Here is a 24751-nt window from a genome sequence, read left to right on the forward strand (position 1 = left end):
GCACCAAGGAGAGTACGTCACCGCCACACGCGGCAATGTTGGGGTTAGTAGTCTCGAATTTCTTAGATCTAACCAACCTCCACTCTCCTAGTGAGACACGTGGTCTTCACACGTCTCTGCAGTTCTTGGTGAATGTCTGTCGGTGATTCGATGCTTATTTTGCTTGCTATTTTCCTATATTATTGCTCATCCTAACTAAGGATCGTAGGGAAAAAGTAGTGAAAGTCTTAATCAATCAATCCAGACCAACAACATGCAACACAAATCCATTTACTATGACTTTCAGTAATAGTATTATAGTTTATTTATCAGACTGTATCAAAATTGATTCAGATGATTTACCATTGTGAGAAATGGGTGGGGGTCAAGTCATTGACCCCAGATCCCTCTTTTTTTTTTTTTTTTTTTCTTTTTCTCGTGTTGTACTATTTAATTTGGGATGAATATCAAGACCTCCCACCCTATTATCTCTTGTATCTTATAACTATAATAAAATCATTATAATTTTAAAATTTGAATAGTGATTGAAAAACAACTACTTTTTAATTATGTTTAAAAATAATAATTTCTCTATCATCTACTACAAAATCATGGAGAGATTGTGGTCTCACATCTTCTCACACACATGTCTAAAATAAAAGAAATATTTTAACTAAAAAAAAATCTTTGGAAATATATTACCCACGGCGGTAAGAGCATTGGTAATAGTTTCATCAAATGAGTGTTATATTCAAAATTCGACGGATTTTTATTTAAAATCACTGCATTAGATTCAACATATACTAAAATCTTTAACTTTTAGCTACAATACATTTAAGTTAATCTCTAAATTTAAAAACTAATCGTTCACACTCTATAATCATTATTTTATTTGTTTAAATTATTATTTCTCAATTTTGAGCCACAATATATTTAAGTTGGAAAATAATAATTTTAGTGTCAAACTAAATTATTAATTAACAAATAGTTAGTGTAATTATAAAATATAAAAAAAAATAAATTAAAAATATTATTATTAAAAAAATAATATTATATTATTATTTTGACTAATCTAATAGTTAATCCAATGTGGGGTTATGACTAGAGAGATTTTGGATTTATGAAAAATGTATATTTTTTATCAAATTTTAGAGATAAATTTAATAAAACCAATATCAATGTTATAAGAGCCATATTTGATTGTCTAAGCATTTTAATTTTTCTCACACCAAAAGCTATATTTACGATTAGAAGTGTTGAAATTTTACGTGCACATGTCAACACATACAACCTATGCATCATTACAAAAAAAATTCTCAAGCGGAATATTTCTCTCTCTCTCTGCTCAAACTAGTATTCTGATTACGAAAAAATATATATTTTGTGCTTTTAATTAGTAGAAATTTTATATTTTATATCTTTGATTATAGTTTTGAATTATCAAAGAAATATAATATGTATTATTCATTAAAGCCCGATCGTGGTAATCTGTTTTTCAAGTGGTAAGGACCGTAAGGTTTTTGTAAGGAAAATATCACACAATATATCGTATAACACTTTATATAATTATATTTTAAATAAAAAATATTTTTAAAAAATATTTTATAAAATAATATTATTTTATAAAAATATTTTATTATATAACATTATTACTAATATATCTTACAATGTATCGCGGGTATATTACTACACTGATGGAATCTACCTTTTCCTTCTAGTATATTCTCACCAACGCACAACACCTGAACTGGCCAGCCGCCAGAGATTGGAACTGTACATGACGCGTCACCGTTCAAATTATTCCGTTATTTTAAGTTCTTTCCGTCACTTTTCCTTGTTTCAAAGAATTTAAAACGTAAAATTAAAGCCCTAATAGATCAAAACTCGATTTCGATTACATATAAACAATTTAATCGGATTCCTATGCAGACAGAAAAATCCATCTTCTCATGCTCGATGGAAGGGAGACCTCCATCACGAGCTACTACACCGACGACGACGAAGGGGACAGTCTTAATTTCCTAATCCCTCAAAACCCTAATTTCCACGCAAAGTAGGGGATCCCCCAGTTTGAGAATTCCAGAATTTGTATAGAAAAAGATTAAAAATGTTTTCGTGGAATTTTGCGAAGTCGGCCGAGGCAATGTTCTCGCGTTGGGCCGTGAAGAGGGTTTGCAAGTTCGTGTTGAAGAAGAAATTGGGGCATTTCATATTAGGGGATATCGACCTAGATCAGCTTGACGTGCAACTTCGCGAGGGTACGATTCAGCTTAGCGATCTCGCGCTTAATGTCGATTGTCTCAATGAGAAGGTGTGATTGGTTTTTTAAAAAATATAAAGATAATTGTTAGCTTAGGCATTGTATACATGTTTTCCTTTTGGAAGTTTCTTTATGTTTATTAAAAAAAAGAACGGGAGATTTCCGCTGGTTAAGCAAGTTACATGCATTGGGCACGCAGGCTTTGTAGGCCCTTTTTTGTATAGGGGGGCGGGGGCTCGGTAGCACTTGGTCTAGTGAAATATTTCTTGGATTGGAATGGAGAAAGCTCTGCCTGTTTCATATGGAGGTATTGAATGTGACATCGTATGAGCAAGTTAGTAAATGAATATCAGTAATCTTTATATTCACACTTGCGCATACATCTAATAATAAAATTTCCAACACTTATTAAAAAAGAAGAAGTTCGAATTAATTATTTATTTTATAGGTAAAAAAAAAATAATAATAATTATTAACCGACTTTGGGGTCATATTTTATTCTGTAGACGTATAGGATATCACTATATCAGTATATTAGAACTGCAACTACCGTTAACTGAAGTTTCATATAATTTCGAGTGTAGAAGGTTGCCAAGTCATTTTGTTCATTGCTTTCTTAATTTGACCCTCAAATTGATATGCTTGTCATTCTTTTGTTTTCTTATGGCCATGTTCTTCCCATCCCTCCCTCCCCGCCCTAAGCAGTTGGGTGCAGCAACATCAGTTATTATAAGAGAAGGATCCATTGGCTCTTTACTTGTTAAAATGCCTTGGAAGGGTGAAGATTGTCTGGTGGAGATAGATGAACTTGAACTTGTGCTTGCTCCTTGTTTGAAGAATGATTCACCAGCTGGAAGTGAAACTTGGAGTTCAGTTCAGGATGGCAACAATGGCCTCCATTCTGACTCAAAAAAGCTTGCGCATGACTCGTTGGATGACACTACCAAACCTATATCTGGGGATGTTCATGAAGGTGTCAAGACAATTGCAAAGCTGGTCAAACGGTTGCTTACAAGTTTCCATGTCAGGATAAAGAAGTTAATAGTTGCATTTGATCCATATTTGGAGGGTGAAAAGAATATGGGTATTCGCACAACCCTAGTGCTTCGAATATTAGAAACAGAATGCGGAACTTGTGTTTCTGAAGATGCCAATTCTAATGGTGGTACAATAGTTGAGAGCTTTCTTGGAATAAGTCAATTGACAAACTTTGTGAAATTTCAAGAAGCGGTACTTGAGCTTCTTCGAATTGATGGTGACAATAATAAAGAAAGCTCTCCATGTGTATCAGGAACAAGCTTTGGTGACTATTTTTCAGGGGGCAGTCCCTTAAATACTACCACTCCTGTTGTGACAGGGAAAAAGGGTGGATTTTCTGGGAATGTAAAATTAAGTATTCCTTGGAAGAATGGGTCCTTAGACATTCACAAAGTGGATGCAGATGTTCATATTGATCCTGTGGAATTGAGACTTCAGCCCAGTACAATAAAATGGCTCTTGCTTTCATGGGAAACTTTAAAGAAACTGGACAAAGATTGTGAGGGTCATATGCATCATAATCCAACGAATTCTTTTAACATCAATGCTGCATCCTACTGCAACTCATCAACAGCAGTTTCTACTGGACATGTTACTGACAAGGCAATGCTAAGTTGTGGTGCCTCTTCAATGGACACCTCTACTTTGCCCCTGCAGGATTCAGTCTCTGAGAATTTTCTACCCGGGTCACATGTCATATCAGATTGGGTGCCATTTTCCATCCCTAAAATTCAGAAAGATGGAATTGAAGAAGAAATTGACTTTGGGGCAAGGTTAGTGATCATCCTGTTGACATCAATGCTTTTCTTACAGCTGCAGTGGAGGGAAATTAGTGTTTACACTCTCACCAGAGGCACTTAATGTTGATTATTTGTTATATTTCTTGCAAATGATTATATCAAGCTAAACTGATTGCCCACTTCCTACCAAAAAAGAAAGAAAAAGTAACAAATTTGGAATTGCATTAGAAACTTATAGATGCTCTTGTACAAAACATTAAGAGTTTCTTTTAATCTTCTAGTCAGAGTTTTTCAACTTATACATTTTCTTCAATGATTAAAAAAAGAATCTTGGAAAATTTCTCACATGTAAATTCAGTACTTGTTACCCATTCTTTAAAAAAAAAACAAAAAAGATTTCATACTTGTTAAAGGCATATCAATTTTGCTGGTATGAGCCAGCCTTTTGTTATACTTGCATATTCAAATATTATCTCTCCCGGTTATGCCAAGTAGTGGACGCATGTAAACGACAACTTAATGTTACAAACTCTATAGTTTGTTGCATGACTGTTTTCCTAGTTCTTGCCTTGGTTGGTGGTCAACCATCACAGTTTCAAATAATGCAGATGCCTTTAGTATGCCATTATGTTTCCTGTGTACAGTGTGGATCAATTCTTTGAATGTTTTGATGGGATGAGAAGTTCCCGATCGACTTTGGCTAGCAGTGGGATGTGGAACTGGACATCTTCTGTTCTCAGTGCAATTACTGCTGCATCCAGCCTTGCTTCTGGATCTTTGCATATTCCCTCTGGTATTTGCTTATCTCCCCATTATATAGCTTGAGCATTGACCATGTCAGGTTAGCTTCTGTGTTGTGTATTAATCATTCACATGAAGCCAAGTCTTTTTTAATGTTGACCGTCGTGTTATATCTAAAAGATTTGGTGTCACATTAAATCCCGATTGCATTTTCAAGTTGCATATAAGTTGTGTTGCATTTTGGCCTATCATATTGTATTGTACTTTTCCTGTAAATGGTCTTTGGTGCGTGGGTGACACCTGGGTGAGGCCATGGTCCATTCAGCTTGTGCAAAATCTAATTATACCTACGACATTTGATTATACATGTTAGTCCTTAAATGTTGATTTTCTTATGTTATATTTTTAGTTATGTAGCCTTTCTTGAAATATGGTATCAGATAAAATGGTCTTTGTCTAAACGGTCTTGCGTTCAAATCTTTGGAACCACCATTTTTCAGTTTCTATCTTGGTTTTTTTTTTCATTTCTGTTTTGTGGTTCAGCAGCAATTTCCAGCCTTCAGATAGAGACAGTTTGGGACTGAAGGCTTCTAATAGGGTCTCATTCAAAAGTCTATTCATAACTATGATTTCAGACTCTATATAAATTACTTGTAGATATCGTGAGTAAAACTTTGATTTTCCCCCTTTTACTGTTTGGTTACAGAACAGCAGCATGTTAAAACCACTGTGAGAGCAGCTCTTGCGGAAATTTCTTTCATGCTTTCATTTCATGATGAAGACCAAAGGCATTTGTGTGATCCTCCAGGTGATCAGGCTAATGTTCATCATTTAGGTTCAGAATGGAGAGACATTGTTCTTCAATTGCAGGTAATAAATGTGCTTTCAGTTCAAGTCATTTTATGCATTCTACACTGGTTGTTTGGCATGATGTTCCTCTACACTTACTTGAAACATTTGATAAGGTAAACAGGTATGCCCTCAAGAAATGAAGTTTGAAGGAATGGTGAATTGTATTGTGGTTGCTCATTACTACAGCAGTATAAATACTGCCACGAACTTTGGTTGGAAGACGTGTACCGATAATAATGCCAGTCAAAAGCATTTGATTCATCAACTGCAAGCTGAAGTTCAAGGTGCTCTTCCTCCGTTTGCCTATCCTGCCGAAGATTCTTATTCAAATGAAGTAAACAGTTCAGTTGCTGCAGATTTTCCTTTTGGAAGTAGGGGTGGCATAGTCAAAGTGACATTGCTTAAAACTTCAGGGGTCACTCATTGCCAATTTTCTGCATGTTCCAGTTCATCAGATGGCAGTTTTACCGGGCCAACATTATTTTCATTGAACTTAGCACCTTTTGTTTTCTGGGTGAACTTCCCTCTAATAAATACACTGATGAATCTATCTGTGGAATTGATAAAATCTGTTGAGATGAACAGCAAGAGGAATGAGTTTCCACCCCGGGTCTTCAATGAGAAGCAAGGATCATCTCCGGATGGTATCAGAAGAGGTTCTACTCTTTACATGACAAGCTTGTCTTCAACAGAAAGGTTGTGTGTCAATATACTTATGCCCAACGCTCGTGTAATTCTGTGTTTCCATTTTGAGAGCAGCGAAGATACTAGAGGCTACTCTTCCTGGGATCAGTTTCTTGTTCTTGATTTTTCATCACAGTCAGCATTGAACAAGGGAATAGATAAAGACAGCAATTCAAATTCAGATGCAAGTTTACAGAAAAAAAATTCTTTGACGGCTACGAGGTCTTTGCATTTGCATGTTGGTGATCTTAAAATTTACTTGGTTTCTCCTGCAAGTGAGGCTGAGGTTGGAATAGACTCCTGTAATGTAAAGAATCAGAAATTTTCTTCTGAGAACATTCTCTCAATGGCAAACAAAAAAGGTGGTCTTGCTGTCATTAGTATGCTTTGGCAGGAGGGTCATGCGACTGGTCCTTGGATAGCAAGGAGGGCAAAGTTCTTAGCCACTTTAGAAGAATCAAGGAATAGACATAAATTTGTGGGGAAGGGTTTTGAGTTTGCATCTGTGTCTACTGTTAAAGATCTTGAAGGGTTAAAGTCTCAAACTCGACAAGAGATGATTCTGAGCTCCGTATTATGCCTGCATGTTCATCTATGTCCTGTTACAATTAATCTTGGTAGTTCTCAATACAAAGTCTTACATGGTTTTTTAAATGAGGTGATAAGTGGATTCTCTTGTGTGGATTCTGATGCTGCCAATTCTAGGAAAGGATCTTCCGTGTCTCAAACATCATTTTTTGTGGAGTGTGATACAGTAGAAATTTTAATGAGCCCAGACGTGAAAGAGATTAATGTGGGCTCGATGCAGCGTGAACTTCCTGGATCATGGTGTTGTCTGAAACTTAAAATTCAGAAGTTTGAATTGCTGTCTGTCTCAAATGTTGGAGGTATTAAGGATGCCAGCTTTTTTTGGCTAGCCCATGGAGAAGGCAAATTGTGGGGTTCCATCAATGGGATTCCTGATCGAGAGTTTCTTCTGATATCATGTAGTGATTCTACCATGAAACGTGGTGATGGAGGAGGTTCCAATGCCTTGTCGTTTAGAAGGGCTGGTTCTGATATTGTATACCTATGGGAGCCCAATAGTTTTCACGGTTTTACATCTATAAATGTCAGATGTAGTACAATTGTTGCAACAGGTGGTCGCTTGGATTGGTTGGATGCAATATCCTCCTTTTTCAGTTTGCCTTCTCCTGAGACTGAACAAGCAGGTAACAATAGTATGCAGAAGGGGGATTTGAATGCATCATGTGGATCTACTTTTCTCCTTAACTTGGTTGATGTTGGATTGAGTTATGAGCCCTACTTAAAGAATTTGGTGCACGGGATTGAAGTTCCAGATCCTAAGTGTTATTCTTCAAGTGCCAAAGAAAAAGAATGTTTCGGTGAGCAAGTTGCTTGTCTGTTAGCTGCATCTTCCTTCAATGTATCAAATTCAACTATGGCAAACTCAATTGGTAATGAGTGCAAAATCAGAGTGCAAGATCTTGGGCTTCTTCTTTGTACAGTGTCAGAGCCCAATAATCTTGATGGCACTTACAGTGTTGAACATCTTCACAAGGTTGGCTATGTTAGAGTTGCTCGGGAGGCACTCATCGAAGTTATCTTGAGAAATAATTGTAAGAATGGGCTCCTCTGGGAGGTGGAATGTTCTAAATCTCACATTTACGTGGAAACTTGCCATGACACCACTTCTGGTCTGATCCATTTGGCTTCTCAACTTCAGCAGCTATTTGCTCCTGATTTGGAGGAATCGGTTGTGCATTTGCAGGCTAGGTGGGACAACGTCCAGAAGGCACAAGAGAGGAACAATTACAATGGTGAAACTAGAACCTTCAATGGTGAATCTGGGCCATCAACTTCTGGAGTTCATACTGCAAGTGAAGATGCAACAAGTGAACCCAGGTTGGTTGGCTTGATGGATGAGATATGTGAGGATGCATTTCAGTTTGATAACTGTCATACCTACCAATTTGATTCTTCTGAATCCCACATTTGTGTTTCACTTGATGAAAGTCTTCTTAGAGATGCATGTAGCTTAAATGTTGAAACTCCTGAAAGATTATCCCATGATTTGTCCTTCAATCGGTCGGTGCCTGTATTGGGACTGGAAAGCAGTCAAAACTCATTTTTAGAAGAAGGAAACTTTCCAGAATTTATAGAAGGCTATTGTTTATCTGAGTTGCGCCCTCTGTCTGAATTATCCATAGGCAGACAATCTATGCCTGAGTTACCTAAATGCAGATCCATGAATGCGGAGCATGAAGGTCTTGGAAAAGGAAATAGTGGATGGTATGGGGACACCTATTTAAGCATTGTAGAAAACCACATTGCAGAGTCAAGTGAGCAAAGTGGTGTGAGACAATTTGTGGAAGCAAAACTCCCTTTTATTGACAATACAAAACATGATGATATCGGAAAGGTTACAGGACGTGTACTTTTGAAGAACATTGATGTCAGATGGAGAATGTATGCTGGTTCTGACTGGCATGATTCTAGAGACGATGGCGAGCATTATGCTAAGTATCATGGAAGGGACAAAACTGTGTGTCTGGAGCTTTCTTTATCAGGGATGGAATTTCAATATGACATTTTCCCAATTGGTGGAGTACACGTGTCTAAACTTTCCCTTTCAATTCAAGATTTTCATCTCTACGATAGGAGCAGGGATGCACCATGGAAACTGGTAATGTTGAAATAATTGTACTTTCACATGTCCTTAACCTTTATTCCTTTTTGAACAGAGTCTGAAAACTTCTTTATTTATTGGATTCGAAGGTGCTAGGCTATAATTATTCAAAAGATCATCCTAGAGAATCTTCATCAAAAGCATTGAAACTGGACTTAGAAGCTGTCAGACCAGATCCTCTAATTCCTCTCGAGGAGTACCGGTAAGTCTTCTGTTTTATATGGATTCTCTTTAGTAAAGGCAATATTAACCTTTTAGGCTTTCTGTAGAGTGCTATTATATTGTGTTATTCTATATCAGAACTTTCATTTTTAAGCTGAAGTTATCTACGAGGTTTACATTAGTTGTTTGATAATTTTCATGACTGCATGCAAGAAATGCCTCTGACATGTATGTTAGGTTTTTTTTTTTCTTTTTAAATCGATATCAATTCATGGGGTTAAATCTTAATGACAACAATATATTTGCTTCTCCCTTGTTCATATTAAGATTATGTCTTTGACCATGTGTTAGGCTGCTAAGTGGTATTGAAGTCTTGTAAATAATTATGTACAGATTTCATGATTTCCTTGTAACCATTTCTAGTTCCTAACTAGGTGTAATCACATCTATACTTCTTATGTACTCGGGCTATGCCTATTTCAATATCAATAAAATATCTTCTGACTTGTCAAAAAAATAATTATGTACAGATTGTTCCCCCTTTCTAATGTTTGATTGTAAATGTGGAGGGAGGTATTGTGGTTACCAATGTGCTTGTAAGTGCTGGTTCTTATCATTTTCCTTTCAGGTTACGCATTGCTTTCCTTCCCATTCTATTGCATCTTCATCAGTCCCAACTTGATTTTCTCGTCAACTTTTTTGGGGCAAAGAACTCATCAGTTGACCAATCTCCTGATTGTCACGAAGAGCCAGATAGTTCAAAATTGTTGCATGGCCATACAATTGCCAATGAGGCATTCCTTCCTTACTTTCAGGCAAGTGGTTTTAATTATATCTTGTTTATGCTGCTCTAAAGGTTTTCTATGTTGTCCTTTTTTTGGCAGAAAGCCTTTGGTTTTTGTGAATTTTAAGTTTTGTGGTCAATCTTTATATGTTATATACTCTTGGTAGATAAAAGATTTAATGGGAAGTGTTGCAGAAGCTGGCAAATAGAATTAAATTTGTCATGGCAATCTCCTCTTCTTTTGGAACTTGAGTGAACCTGCAACTCATTAGTTTGCCGTATAATTCATGTTGCAATTCTTCATTGAGTGCATTTGTTTTTTATAGCAGTAAAAACTTATATACTGATTGTATCCAACTTTATCTCAGAAATTTGATATATGGCCTGTTCTTGTTCGGGTTGACTATAGTCCCCACCATGTTGATCTTGCGGCACTAAGAAGTGGGAAGTATGTAGAACTTGTAAATCTTGTTCCCTGGAAGGTAAGACTTTACTTCTTTTTATAATTGGGATTCGAGTCCTCTTGGATTCGCAAGTAAATTTATGAATAAAAAAAGAGAAAAGAGGAGCTGAAGATTAGGAATAAGAGATCTATTTTGAGATGTGTGAATGTGGGATAATACTTAACTGAACTGATACAGGGTGTTGAGCTTCAACTGAAGCATGTCCATGCTGTTGGTATCTATGGCTGGGGCAGTGTTTGTGACACAATTATAGGGGAGTGGTTGGAAGATATTTCACAAAACCAGGTTAGCAGCATTCATTTTATTTAATTAGAATATAACAGTTATGCTTTCCATTTCTGAACTATTGTGTATCAAAAGTAAATTATTATATCTACCGATAGAAAAAAGAGTAAATTATTATGCCTCTATTATGTAGGTTCATAAAATATTGCAAGGCCTTCCTACTATCCGATCATTAGTTGCTGTTGGTTCTGGTGCTGTGAAGCTGGTTTCTTTACCTGTTGAGAACTACAAGAGGGATCGGAGAGTGCTCAAGGGAATGCAAAGAGGTAAATCAATGAACTAATTGCATCCTACCAGAAAAATCCAGGCTCCTTCATCATGGTAGCCCAAAAGCACCTAATGCTTTTTTGGAGTTTTAAGAATTTGATTGTAGTAAGTGAGAGAACTTATTAGTTGAGGTATTTGAAACTTATTTACCACTGGAGGTAGAAATAAAAACAGATGTTTTTTTTTTTTTTTTAATAAGTGAAAAAAAAAAACAGATGTTTCTTGAATTAATGACCATAACTTTTTGTTGTGGGGTGCAAAATTGTTTTTAAAGTGGAGGCCCGGTTGTGATTAATAGCTGATGTTGGTCACTTTGATTTTTCCCCTGATGGGAGAAACTTGTTATTCGATTTGGTCAGACTTGGTTTTCTGTCAAACTTTGTACCAAGTCAACGAAGCCTTTTCCCAAGACTTGTTGATGAGAGAATCCTCTGCTGCCATTCAGCTTTATCTGGGGTGCTGTTTCGGCTGAATTGTTAGAGACTATTCTGTGTGTGTGTGTGTGTGTGAGGGAGAGAGAGAGAGAGAGAGAGAGAGAGAGAGAGAGAGAGAGAGCCTCAAGTGTAATTCACCATTTCCAACCGATTGATCTTATCTGCAATGATCCCATGAGTGTGCAGTTATGCTTTGGATGCTTCAAAGGGTGTAGTTAGTGGTGAAATGCTTTGGGTAGTTGAGACTTGAGAGTAAGTGTAGATGCATAGAGGTGGGAGGGATTTTGGTCAAATCAATTCGTATTACTATCTGTGATGTTATCTTCTCTGTTGTGTCTCACATGATATCTGATGGGTAATAATAAATAATTCTCCACAATGACAACTGGGTAATCTGTTTTTCGCAGGCACTGCTGCATTTCTTAAAAGCATTTCACTTGAAGCGTTTGGACTTGGAGTACATTTGGCTGCTGGGGCTCATGACCTTTTGCACCAAGCGGAATATATTCTTACTAGCATTCCTCCTTCTGTACCATGGGCTGGAGGAAGTAAAATGAAGACAAATGTACGATCTGATCAGCCTAAAGATGCCCAGCAAGGACTTCAAAGGGTAAAAATCCCTTCATGTTTTGACTGTACATCAGTACTTGGGGGGCTTGCAATATTAAATTGTTGGATGAACTTGTGTGCTTGTAAAGTTGAAAAGATATGGTAAGCCTTAGGCCCCGTTTGGATTGAGAAGTGATCTCAACTCATCTCATCATTACAACTTTCCCAAATTTCCACACAAAATATAATAAACAATTCAACATTTTTAAATCCCAAAACAATAATAATATTAAAAAAATAATATTTTAACAATATTTTATTCAACTTATCTAAAATCATCTCATCTCATCTCTCAATCCAAACGGGGCCTTAGTGTTTATGCCCAAGTGTTCACTTAAACACGTGGAAACTCATGTGAACTTGTCCTTTCAAACCCTTATCAACCCTCTGTACATTCCGGCATTAAATAGAAGGAATTGATTTCAAGGTTGAGACTCCTAATTGCAGCAATTAGCATTAAGATCACATCCTGTATCCAGGGATCTTAGCAGTCAAGAAATATATACAATGGCTTCTCTTTGCCAAGAGCTGCCTAGAGGTGTGTTACATTAGATGTCAACTTCGGTTTTGGTGTCTTTATATAAAGCTTATTATTTTAGCATTGCATGTATGGAGTTCTAGATTGTACAGTCTTCTATATTTTTCCCTTTTTTGTTTTGTTTTGGATGTGACCTTATTTCTTACTTATTGTATGTGTTGCATATACACTATACATAATTTTCCTTAGTTCCAAGTCTTTCCTGGTCAACTTAACCTCAAGTTGCTTGTTTAGTAGGCTTGGGTTGAATACATATGCTGTCCCTGTCTAATTTTTCTGGATCGATTTTGAGAAGTATCTTGATTTTGAGTGCTACAGCTTTCAATATAATATCGAGGTACTTCATGTTCATGCAATCCTCTCCTCTTGCCACAAAAAATTCTCTCCTCTTGTCACAAAACTTAGCCTCGGATGCATCAAGGTTACATAGACAGATGTGGATTGATGATACACTAGGGTCTCACAAATGCTTTTTAAGGGAAATTTCTCCTTTCTTATCTTGAGAGATTCTTCATTTATGATATGCATTTTGGCATGTTGGATGTTGAAATCATGTCACTGATGATGATGGCAATTGACTACTGTTCTTGGGAAACAATGTGTGCTGTTATTTTCAGTGAAGGTTTTAATGTTCTCAAAATGACAGGCTTATGAAAACGTTAGTGATGGCTTGGGAAAATCTGCATCTGCCTTAGTCCGGACTCCCTTGAAAAAGTATCAGAGTGGAGCTGGTGCCGTATCTGCTTTGGCATCTGCCATTCAAGCTGTTCCTGCTGCTGCTATAGCTCCAGCTTCTGCATGTGCAAGTGCTGTCCATTGTACACTTCTTGGCTTCAGAAATAGGTCGGTTATTATTTTGAGGTTATGTTAGTTGCTCTGGCATTGTGTTATTGTTTATCCACATTTAAATTTCTAGAGCCTAAAATTAACTGCTGTGTTCACACTTTCAGCCTGGATCCCGAGCGTAAGAAAGAGTCCATGGAGAAATATTTGGGTCCCACTCAGTCATTGGAACAAGATCAATGGTGCGGTTTATTTTATCTATCATCGGATTTCAATCTATATATCTGTAATTTATTTCTTGGTTATAATATCCACTGTATTTCTTCTTTAAACGAAATGATCTGCAGAGGGTACCCTTGACCAATTTAGTAAAGACCTGCTGCTTTTGCATCCATAAAAGGTTATCGATGAAGAGCTTTTTTTGATGCTTTGGAGGGGGCCATGTATCATGTAAGATTGCTTTTTTATTTTATTCGATTTTTTTTTGTTTACCAGAATTCACTCACTCTTTATAAGGACTGGGTTGAAGGGTGTGAAATTATAGTCTTTTCATTGTTATTTGTTAAAGATTTGTTTGCGGACCCAACAGATAAGTTTCTACAATACATGAAACGTTCTTCTTGCCTGTCAACTGATTTGCTTGCTTTACTGCCGGCATGGTATACCATTTTCTTCCCGATTCCTCAAAGCTGTTATGCTGGTTTTATTGGATGCAGATGTAAGGTTAATGAAACTGCCGATTGATTCTTTCCCGTCAGGACGAGACAAGACGGTAATTTTGTACAAACAAACTGTAAATATCCAATTATTCTTTTAAGTTTCAACCCACACAGAAAATTCCCTTGTAATTATCGTGGTATAATATATGCGTAGTTAGATTACATGATGTTATTCTTTCAAGGCCTCAATTATAGTGGAAATTGATTCTGTTGTACATAGTTCAGCAAATCTTGTTTTACCAAATAACTTGTGAAAATAGCATTAATAGTGTGCTGCGGTAGTAAACAGGCCCACCCCCTTCCCCTCCTTTTTGGTTTTAAGAATTTATTTAAAGTGTTTCTGGACACAATAATTATCAAATAAACTGCTTTCTTTATTCCATACAATTTGTTTGAATCTGCAATGTAATGGTGCGTGATAATCTATCTAAAAATGTTCCATTTTTCTGAGTTTTTACCGTGATGTTTTTCTGCAAGAAGGCGTTCTGTTGGATACGTTAGAATTAGGGAAAAAAAGATGCAAATTTCAATCTATTTTGGTGTTATTTCTATAAAATTTTAGCATTTCTGTTCTTCTGAACGAGCTGATGGAAGTAGAGATTTGGTTTACTCTTAATTATCAATTTCAGTTTGTGTGTGTGTGTGTGTTGGGTGGTGGGGGTGGTCTGATTACTTGGAACGTGTGCTAAATGCAACATATATCAATGCAATCCACGGTATTTATAATTTGGTAGTGTGATGGGAAATGCGATGATTTATGTATGATTTGCCAATAAACGCTAAAAGATATTGGGCTGTTGGCAATTCTTTTCATGTAAATGGAAAGAAATAGAATTCCATTCAAAATGCAGTCACGACATTTTCAAAAAGAAGAATTAACCAATAAAGAGTAATGATAATTTTACAACTATTTTTTTTACGACATTTTTATAACCATATTTAAAAATGAGGATATTTATATAAAATGATGTTATTTTTATAAGATGAAATGATGCATCTCATAAATAGATCACTGAAACAATGGTTAAGAAATGAATAGATAGTTTGGATTAATCAAATAATCCTTCATTTTCCTATGGGAAAAAGGTAGGAGGGGGGGTTTATTTGAGTCAAACGGGGTGATAAAACCAAAAGAATTAGCAAATAAAGCAGTTAAATCAAACCTCAACATACACCATGGATCCCACTCTCCATACCATACCTTTCACAATTAGCAAACATGAAATACCAATTATTAGCAAGACATAAGACAATCAGTCCCTTTCCCATCATGATTACCGCTGCTATTTCTTTACAACTTCCTTTACTTCTATCTGTTATTGATCACATCATATTCCATTTGCTCCTGCAACTTAACCTTCCTTCAAGGCCTCAAAGAGTAGTTCCTGCAACATAAAAACTAATGAGAAATATTGTTTTTCATTCTGAATTTTTCATTTAAATGATTGATCTCTGAAACCGCTTAAAACGTGACATATCAACCTGTGCCGTTGAAATGATAAAATTTAAAGATAAAAGTACTATAATTAACTAATCTCAATAGTCTATTAAATACTGTTTGTATGTGTATACAGTAGGCATTTGCCAAACTGTAATCTGAATCTAGATCTGCAAGTTTCAGTTCAACGATCTATTAAAACAAAAGAGTTTCATCTTACCTGCGTTTTCTTGCTAAAGAAAGCATTCTCATGAACAAACACAGGCCTCTTCTCTTCGACTACAGTTTCCATCACTTCATCACTCCCATCATATTTTTTAGACGAGGAGAGACCCTTTTTGAAGCCCAGCCGCTCCCTCCACCGGTTGCCATTCTTCGGTATCCTCGGAGACACATCTTCATAATCATCATCGACAGAGAGTTCATCTCTTAAAGTCATCTTTCGTTGCTGATTGATGCAGCTATTCTTCACAGGCAACAGCATGCCCTTGAAGAACAACTCATCTGCAGACATCATGGTGTAGTTTTTCACACAGAAATCGAATTCCGAGGAAACGGGTGCTTCTCTGTAGGTGTTTTCATGCTTGGTAGCAGATTGTTGAATCTCCAAGGAGTCGTTGGAGAAGGAGATTCTCGGGTCCACGGTGGGAGTGCAGAGGCTTTGCTGCTCAGTGTTGAACATGTCTGGGCAGGAAATTGACACTCTGACCACAACCACTTTACTTCTAGACTAGTTCCTTGTACTTGCAGTGTTAACCACATGCACATGTCTGCATTTATCTCTCCATGGGGATTGTTTTATGTGATTGCTTAGTAGACATCTTATATTACTTAGATTTGTCAGTTTGCTATTATGTATAAGGGTAATAATACCTTATTCTTTTTCCCCAAGATTCATTTTTTATGGGAGAAGTTTAATATTTAAGTGACATAGTGAATGCACTATCTTAATTAACACTCATGCCAGTAAGAAAGTTTTCTGCCTATCATTTTGACTAACAGGTTCCCTTTTGATCACTTCTATATAAAAGAAGATTTGGTTTGAAAGTTTCCATGTTCATGCCAACTGGATTGGGGAGCCAGGCACTTAAAAACAAAGAAGTGGATTTCCTGCCAAACGGAAAGGTCTTCTCCAGGCCCTCCCTCTCCATCTGAGCATGTGGTGCGGAAAAAGCTCTCCGAAACTTTACTTTGTGGGGATTTCTTGCCAATTGGGGTGGATTTCCCACATGGACTGGACATTGCATCCTCATCTAGGTGGATACCATCGAGGTGACTCTGTTATTTGCACGAGGGAACGATGGGGCGATGAAACGCTTTGATCCACCGCTATTTGGCAATTTCATCAGATGCCGTTCGATGATAGATTAAAAGAGAGAGAGAAGAAAGAAAAATAAAAAGAAAAAGAAAAAAAAGAAGAAGTTCAACCCGGAACTGGAATTCGGGTTTTAAAAAATCCGATTCATTAGGATTCTGATTTGGGTATACTTGAGTTTTCCGGGCAGAAAATCGGATGAACAGTCCTATAGACAAGTGACTGATTTTCATTAGGAAAAATATAATTTTAAGTGATTATGCGTACTAATACACGCACTCATTCAATATGATTGGTCAGAAATTAGATTTTATTGAAAACAGTGTTAACTTGAATTTAGAATACGAAGACAACAACATTAATACACAGATTGATACGCAAATTTGCTTGTACATAACAAAACTCTTCCCATTATGCCTTACTGAATTTGTGGAAATTTTGGAAGATGCCTAAAGACATTGTACCAATTCCATGTTCCCATGGCCTCAAAACTTGGCCCAAGGGCACCTTCTCCCTTTTGGTCCCCCACCTAGTTATTGCAACTCGTCTTTTAATACACTAATAATGAGCTTCTTCAACCATATGTAAAGAAGAATTAAGGTTTATTTTACTATGTTATGCAACCCATAAAAACTCTTCATCACCACAAATCCAAATCATGATCTACAGTTGATGAATCCAAAATAAAGAGCATTGAAAATGGGAAAATATTGGGGAAGAAAGTGATCCCAGACAATTTAATGAATGCTGAGCTCAGTACTCACTCAGCCAATTCTTCTTCACTTGATCTTACTCCTCATGTTTAACGACGAAGTATCAAGTATGTGAACAACAGAAACAGGAGGAAAATAGAGACCAAACAACCTCAGAGCATAAGTATTCGCAACCTCCAACACCTTTGTTGTCCACAGCTTGTTCTAACATCTTAATTAAGTTCTTAATTAGTATTGGACCAATTTATCAATATATTTAGTGAGCAATATATTTATCTCTCCATGGCTTTAGATTTTGGTTGAGATCTGAGTATGTGACTATGCTTTAATGATAATAATATCTTACCATTGGCATTTATTAAGTTGAGATGTCCATAGTTTAAGCTTTATTTTAATATAAATACGGTAAATAATAATGATGAACCTAATGCATACCCTTATAATTTTTATTTTAATAAATAAAACCAATAAAAATGGATCATAAATCCTATAAATTTTTTTTATGTTAATTGATATGACATGTTTTTACCTTAAAATAAAATATATCTATTATAAATCAAATTTATTTTTATTTTTTATCAAGTTCATAAATCCAATAGAAGGCTTTTATATATATTATATATTTGTTTGTTTGTTTGTTTGTTTTTTTTTTTTTTTTTTTGCGAAGAAAAATAGAGAAATAAAACGGAAAGAAAGGAGTTAAAAAGGAAAGAAAGAAGACGATGGGGATACGGAGGCAGCAGTCATCGACCCGAAGTCGGAGTGGAGTCCTTTTTGTTTGGTAACACCGAATCACCCCCAAAATCTCTCTCTCTCACTTCGATCCAAGAAACCTAACTCACAGCTGTGGCCAGGCCAGCGACTGCTCCAAGCAAAGCGGCGACAAGATCCTTCTCTTAATTATTAATCAATAACTACATCTCGGGATCTAACTCACTGTTCTAACTCCCGTATCCGGGTGATCAGATCAGTGAGTCACATAAGCAGCAAATTTTATTTCATGGTCCTCCCTGGGGTAGGGTTCTACCGATAGAGTCGCCGGTGGCTAGGGTTTTTGTTCTGCTCTCTATCCATGGCTTCGGCGGCGACTCAGACTCCGCCGACGAGTTGGCGCGAGGGCATGTCCTCTGACAACATCAAGGGCCTCGTTCTCGCTCTCTCCTCCAGCTTCTTCATCGGCGCCAGCTTCATTGTCAAGAAGAAGGGCTTGAAAAAGGCTGCCGCTTCTGGAATCAGGGCAGGTATTGAATTCTTTAAATAACTTTCGAGGCCATTTTGTTTAATTTCCCTTTTTTTTTTTGGGGGGGGGGGGGGGGGTTGCGCTCTATAATTTTGGACTTTGTTGCTTGTCTTCATATTTTACTTTGAATGAATGCGAAGACGGGATTGGTTGACCAGTGAATGAGATAAAATGTCGGTCTTATTGCTCGTTTTGAAAAATAATCCCCTCAATATGAAAAGAAGTTCAATCGCCGCTGCCTGCTGTGTGTTCCGTAGACTAGAATCGTCAATGTATAGGAAATTACTTGACCTATGAATTTGGTTAAAGTAGAAGTGAAGAATCCATGGTTCATTCCCTCTTTGTTTTTGTTTTCTTTTTCTTTTTCTTTTTTTTTTTTTTTGGGGGGGGGGTGACGTCCAGTTGTATGTTCAGTAGATCGAGTGGCAAATTGTGTTTAACGTTTAAACAGATGCTTCTTAATGTTATAACAATGTTGGATGGACCAGTAACCAAATTCGGTGTCACTATTGATATTTGATCGCTGTGCTGATGTGCACGCAAATGTGTAGTAGAGCAGTATTGAGGATCAGGGAGTCTACTCATTTTGAGAAATTTGATTCCCTTCTTTTCTCCTGTGTATATGGACATGTATACATCTTGCATGTTGTCTTTGAATAAGTTTCTGCGACATTTCTGGTGCAGCTTCCATGCACTCTCATCATCCGTCTTTAATATCCACTGGTGCTAGTGGGAGTTGTGTTACTTATTTTGAGTGTGCTTTATTATTGGATAATTTGAATATAGTTTTATGTTAATGCCATGTGTAATTCTTGAAATTAAGTCCATTGATGTCTTCCACAGGTGTTGGAGGCTATTCTTACTTATATGAGCCACTTTGGTGGGTGGGCATGATAACAAGTGAGTATTCTATGGCTCGCTTTGGTCATTGATCAATGACTGGATTTACTGCTCTACTTTCCCTTTAATTCACTTCTGTTTCTGGTCCGCACTATTAGAATCAGATTGTTACCTATTATAAAAAGTGATGCGTCGTGTGTTTTATCAGTTTGCTCTACTATCTGTATCCTTGGAAATAAAATATTGTGTACCGGACGGCTTTATTTTATAAGTACCAACTCAAAATGATACAAACTTCTACAACATGACACATCTAAATTCAGTAATTCCTTTTAGCTGCAAGAGCAATGGAGACAGTTATGAGAATGAAATTATGTGAAGAAAAGAAGCAACTTCCTCGTGCTTAGCGTATTTCAGCCACTGCTAAGGAAACTCCTTACAAACAATGAAAATGAACTCAAATTTTCCATTTATAATCAGTGACATAAGGACCATATATGGATGTCTCCTTTCTCATTTTTCTTTTCCCCCGATATATATTGTGAATCACTTGATCCTATTAGAATACAAACAAAAGAGAAGCTTCAAAAGTGTCTCTCTCTATTCCATCACTCTTGGTTACACTAAAAGTACAAGTTTTCTAAACAATTCTGAAATTCAATGGCTTGTTTTTCTTGTACTTATCAAAAAAGAAAAAAAGAATCTGAAATTCAATGGCTTGTTTGCATGGTCTTTTCTGGCTTACATAATCTTCAAAACAACATTGAGGGATGTTATTTAAAGTTGAAGTAAAATCATTATGTGGTTATCCTTTATTTTCTTGCAATATGATTAATAGGTGGCCTCTGTAGCCTTGTCTTCTACCCATGATAACAACTAAACTGTTCTAAATCTCAATCAAAAGACACCTCAGATTCGAAAGGGTTGATTAATAAAGTTCTGATAACTGCTTTCTTCAGATGACACCTGCATGTTCATTCCTAAAAGCCAGCCACAAAAGAAAGCTTTTTATATCTTAGATTATTTGTCATTAAAGTTGCTTAACCCATCTTTGGTTATAAGAAATTTTGAGAATTGCTGGAACAATTTTTGAGGTATTTTTTTATTGGGTTTTGTGAATGTGGATAGGAAAAATGAGAAATTGTTTTAAAGATTTCTTTAGATGTTTTGTATTGGAGTTTGTGAAAGTGGCAAAGTTGTTTGGATAAAATTGTTGTGAGAGTTGTTTTTTGGGTTTTCTTGAAGAGAAATACTTTAGCCACTAATGAATTACATAAAAGTAAGTCTACAAAATGACGTGACTTGATGTGGTACGTCAGATTGTGAAGTTACTTTTATTATAAAGTAGATCTAACAGATCACATGAAGTCACTTCAGTTTGTGGATTTACTTTTGTATAATCCATTTGTATCTATAACACTTCTCTTTTGTGAAAGTTGTTTTGGTTTTTAGTCAAGAATGAGAATACTCATGGGTGATTGCCATTCAACAGTGATCGTTGGGGAAATTGCTAATTTTGCGGCTTATGCATTTGCACCAGCTATACTGGTCACTCCTCTTGGGGCTCTCAGCATTATCATCAGGCATGATATAAAATCTTCTTTATAAATAACTGTAATTCCCCCGTGCTACGTGCTAACTATTACGCTGTCTGCAGTGCTGCACTTGCACACGTTATTTTGCGTGAGAAGCTACATATTTTTGGAATTCTTGGTTGTGTTCTATGTGTTGTGGGATCTGTTACAATTGTTCTGCATGCTCCTCAAGAACGCGAGATTGAATCTGTGTCAGAAGTTTGGGATCTTGCCATGGAGCCAGGTAAGTGCAATGTTACCCAGAATTGCTTGTGTTAATTGATTAAAACATTTTTGGCTTTTCATGTTCAGATATTGTTTATATATTTTTATCCTTTTTGTTTCTCTTGCAGCTTTTCTCCTGTATGCGGCTTTGGTCATAACAGCTGCATTTATTCTTATATTCTACTTTATCCCACAGTACGGCCAGACACACATAATGGTTTACATTGGAGTTTGTTCCCTTGTAGGTTCTTTGTCGGTATGTGTCAGTATTTAATTGAAAATTTGCTGATGTCTTTGGGTTATAACTTCTATCTTCTTAGCGTTTTTATAAGGGTGCTCTTTGACAGGTCATGAGCGTCAAAGCACTTGGAATTGCTCTGAAGTTGACATTTTCGGGAATGAATCAATTAATCTATCCCCAAACTTGGGCATTCACTTTAGTTGTAATTACTTGTATTCTTACGCAAATGAATTATTTAAACAAGGTAACAACTATGTATTTTCTGTCTGTGCCTTTCGTCTTCTTTTAATTTTATTTTATTTTGGTAGTTTTGTTTTCCCTATTTTCAATTATTTTAATATCAAATTTCACATGGAAATGGCGTATTTAAACTTATTCTTCCATTATGACTGATGTATGGAATATATAATCAAATGAGCCCTCTCAAAGTTGTCTGCTGTGGAAGTAAGGAAATGAAGTGAAAATGTTAACTGAAATTCTAACTCATTCTCAAGCATGCATGCAACTATATTTCTTCAGTCATAAGTACTTCGAAATGTCAAGTATTTTGCTTAACCTTTTGGGCCTCTGTTGTTTGATATTTACTGTTTGCAACGGTTCCTTTGATTTTTTTTTCCCTATTTTCTCCAATACAGGCACTCGATACTTTTAACACGGCTGTCGTATCTCCCATATACTATGTTATGTTCACATCACTGACTATTTTGGCTAGTGTGATCATGTTTAAGGTATATTCTTCCTCTGAAAAGTATTATTGAATCACTTTCTTTCCTCTTCCTCTGCATTACATGGGCATCTGTTGCTATTGATCCTTGTTCAAAATCTTAAAAATTATCGAACATCATAAATTTGGTGATCAGATACATCAACTTAGTTTGTGTTCAATAAAAAAAACTCAAAAGTTTTGGTGAGCTTGTGAAGTAGGATGTTGAGAATTGAGAATGTTGTAGTTAACCAAAACTTCTCTCTTGCTAATAACTTTTAGAATTAATTAAAACTAGGTAGTAAGGTCCTACAAAGAAAGTTCATATGGCTTTTTTCTGCATAACATGCCACTGGGCTTTGTTTCATGTCCTTTTTCTAATAGGCCTGTTATAGATCGCTGTTATTTCCTATAAATCATTTGGGATTTTCATGTTATGATATTGAATTGATGACATTGTGGAATTTGAATTTACTTTCAGGACTGGGATAGGCAGAGTCCAACCCAGGTAGTCACAGAAATGTGTGGCTTTGTGACCATCCTTTCGGGAACATTTCTTCTTCACAAAACAAAAGATATGGTGGATGGTATGTTCCCTGTGTCATTTTTGTGAACCCATTTAGGCCCCGTTTGGATAGTGAAAGTGTTTCATCTCATCATTATAACTTTTTCAAATTTCTACACAAAATATAATAAGCAATTTAATGTTTTCAAATCTCAAAACAATAATAATATTAAAAAATGATATTATAACAATATTTTATTCAACTTTCATCTCAATTCATCTCATCTCATCTCAACTCACTATCCAAACGGCACCTTAATCAAGAGTAATGCTAGATGAGAAATGCTACAAGGAAGTTTTACACCACACCTCCACTTAACCAACATGTGATTTGTTATTTTTGTCATTTTATGTAAATACATATTTAAGCATTAAGATAGAATGACAACAATGACAAATCACATGTTGATTAGGTGGAGGTGTGTGGTGTAAGGCTAGCTTCCATGTAGAATTTCTGAATGTTAGATATTCTTAGGGTGTGTAAACCCCATGCACCCCCTTTGAAAAAAAAGTAGGATCTATTATTAAAAAAATAATTTTTTCATGTGGATCCTAGATTTATTCACTTTTTTCAAAGGGAGTGCACAAGACTTGCACACCCTAAGACTGTAAATATCACTTCTCTTTAATCAAATGGTGATAGTTAATTTTTTTGATCCATAAACAAAATTTGATTGAGCATCAAATAGACAAAAGGCCCGAGTATATGCAACGCATACAAGAGTGGCCTATGTGAGCTAGTTTAACGATATAAGGAAGTCATGAAAGACATGCCGTTAAAGTCAATTACAGTCGGCCAATGAATTAAAGTAGTGAAAAATAAATTTCTAACTCATCCTGTGAGAGCTTTCGATCTTCAAAGCTTCGTGTAGCCTTGGTGATAGTCAATTGACAAGGGATCCAATGTCTTCCCTGCACACTAGGAAATTGTAGGCTTGGTTGATGATTTTTTTAACTGTTGAACTCATGTTTGGCATTCTGAAGAATTTATCACGTAGTCAAACCATGTACAGGTTTGTCAACGTCTTTGTCCATGCGACATTCTAATTCTAAGCACTCAGAAGAGGATGGTCAAATTGATGTTGAAGGCATCCCTCTTAGGCGGCAGGAATCCTTAAGATAACCATGAAGTCTGCATTTCTGCAAGTCGGACACAAAAAAAGAAAAAGAAAGCACGCTTTTTCTGGGGAGGGATGTATCGCTGATGCAAGGTGTATTTTATGCAGCTATGCATCTATCCGATAATATTCTTGGAGAGAAAGAGAGAGAAGGGTGAGGTTTTAATTGTTTTTTCTTTCTTTTTTTCTCGTTGGCTTCATAGTGACTTTGCTTTCAGCTGTTGCACTGTATTCACTCCACTCCATACAAAAGGCACTGTCCAACATAATTTTGTGCACATTTGTTTGTATAGTGTATCCTAGTTAAATTTTTCCACCCGACCCAATCATGATGATAATGCTTACAATTGAAAATTGTTATTTACTATTATTAAAATCCCTAGAGTTGCAATCATTGACTTTCTTTTATTATTATGCATACAAGAATTCCACCTTAGGTATGTATCAAGAAGGAAACAATTTTGAAAGTTAGAACTAGAGAGGGTGGTAATCGGGTGTTAAGAACGAAAGACCTGAATTTTCATACCAATTTTTGGCAATCCTCAAAATACCTGATTGAAAACAAGAGAATCTAGAAATAATTGAGTTGTCAAATGTAACTTTCCAAGGCTACTGATTATAATCCCTATTTCAAACTTCTCTATCAGTGTTAATAACTTGAAAGGAAAAACCTGGGGTCTTGTTTGGATGTTGAGATGGTTGCATCCCATTTCATTATCTCATCTCAACATTCAAATACTATTTAATAAAA

At 36.2% G+C, this 24751-nt stretch overlaps 3 protein-coding genes across 4 annotated transcripts; 2 read left to right on the forward strand and 1 right to left on the reverse strand.

Annotated features, from left to right (window-relative positions):
- The first annotated feature begins 1820 nt into the window (after window positions 1–1820).
- Window positions 1821–14247, forward strand: LOC121258313 (autophagy-related protein 2-like). The gene is made up of 15 exons (XM_041159788.1): window positions 1821–2290; window positions 2945–4050; window positions 4662–4810; window positions 5465–5628; window positions 5732–8980; window positions 9073–9185; window positions 9774–9960; window positions 10298–10411; window positions 10571–10678; window positions 10812–10944; window positions 11787–11989; window positions 13173–13369; window positions 13477–13551; window positions 13657–13759; window positions 14026–14247. Coding segments are annotated over exons 1-14 (6003 nt in total). The 5' UTR covers window positions 1821–2086; the 3' UTR covers window positions 13658–13759; window positions 14026–14247.
- A 901-nt stretch (window positions 14248–15148) lies between these two features.
- On the reverse strand, window positions 15149–16261 carry LOC121258395. Its single transcript, XM_041159907.1, has 2 exons — window positions 15687–16261; window positions 15149–15413 (listed from the first exon to the last, which is right to left on the reverse strand). Exons 1-2 carry the CDS (start codon window positions 16146–16148, stop codon window positions 15381–15383), a joined length of 495 nt encoding a protein of 164 aa, XP_041015841.1. The 5' UTR covers window positions 16149–16261; the 3' UTR covers window positions 15149–15380.
- A 1894-nt stretch (window positions 16262–18155) lies between these two features.
- Window positions 18156–24316, forward strand: LOC121258370 (probable magnesium transporter NIPA4). Of its 2 annotated transcripts, XM_041159878.1 has the most exons (10): window positions 18156–18275; window positions 18349–18735; window positions 19578–19634; window positions 21067–21157; window positions 21232–21392; window positions 21502–21629; window positions 21721–21858; window positions 22250–22342; window positions 22799–22904; window positions 23896–24316. In XM_041159878.1, exons 2-10 carry the CDS (start codon window positions 18567–18569, stop codon window positions 24003–24005), a joined length of 1053 nt encoding a protein of 350 aa, XP_041015812.1. In that variant the 5' UTR covers window positions 18156–18275; window positions 18349–18566; the 3' UTR covers window positions 24006–24316. The 2 variants fall into 2 exon arrangements, with proteins under 2 accessions (XP_041015812.1, XP_041015811.1); XM_041159877.1 differs by having other exon boundaries at window positions 18168–18735.
- The last annotated feature ends 435 nt before the right edge of the window (window positions 24317–24751 follow it).

The sequence above is a fragment of the Juglans microcarpa x Juglans regia genome, chromosome 3S (assembly GCF_004785595.1).
Source record: "Juglans microcarpa x Juglans regia isolate MS1-56 chromosome 3S, Jm3101_v1.0, whole genome shotgun sequence".
In the NCBI taxonomy this organism is placed as follows: Eukaryota; Viridiplantae; Streptophyta; class Magnoliopsida; order Fagales; family Juglandaceae; genus Juglans; species Juglans microcarpa x Juglans regia.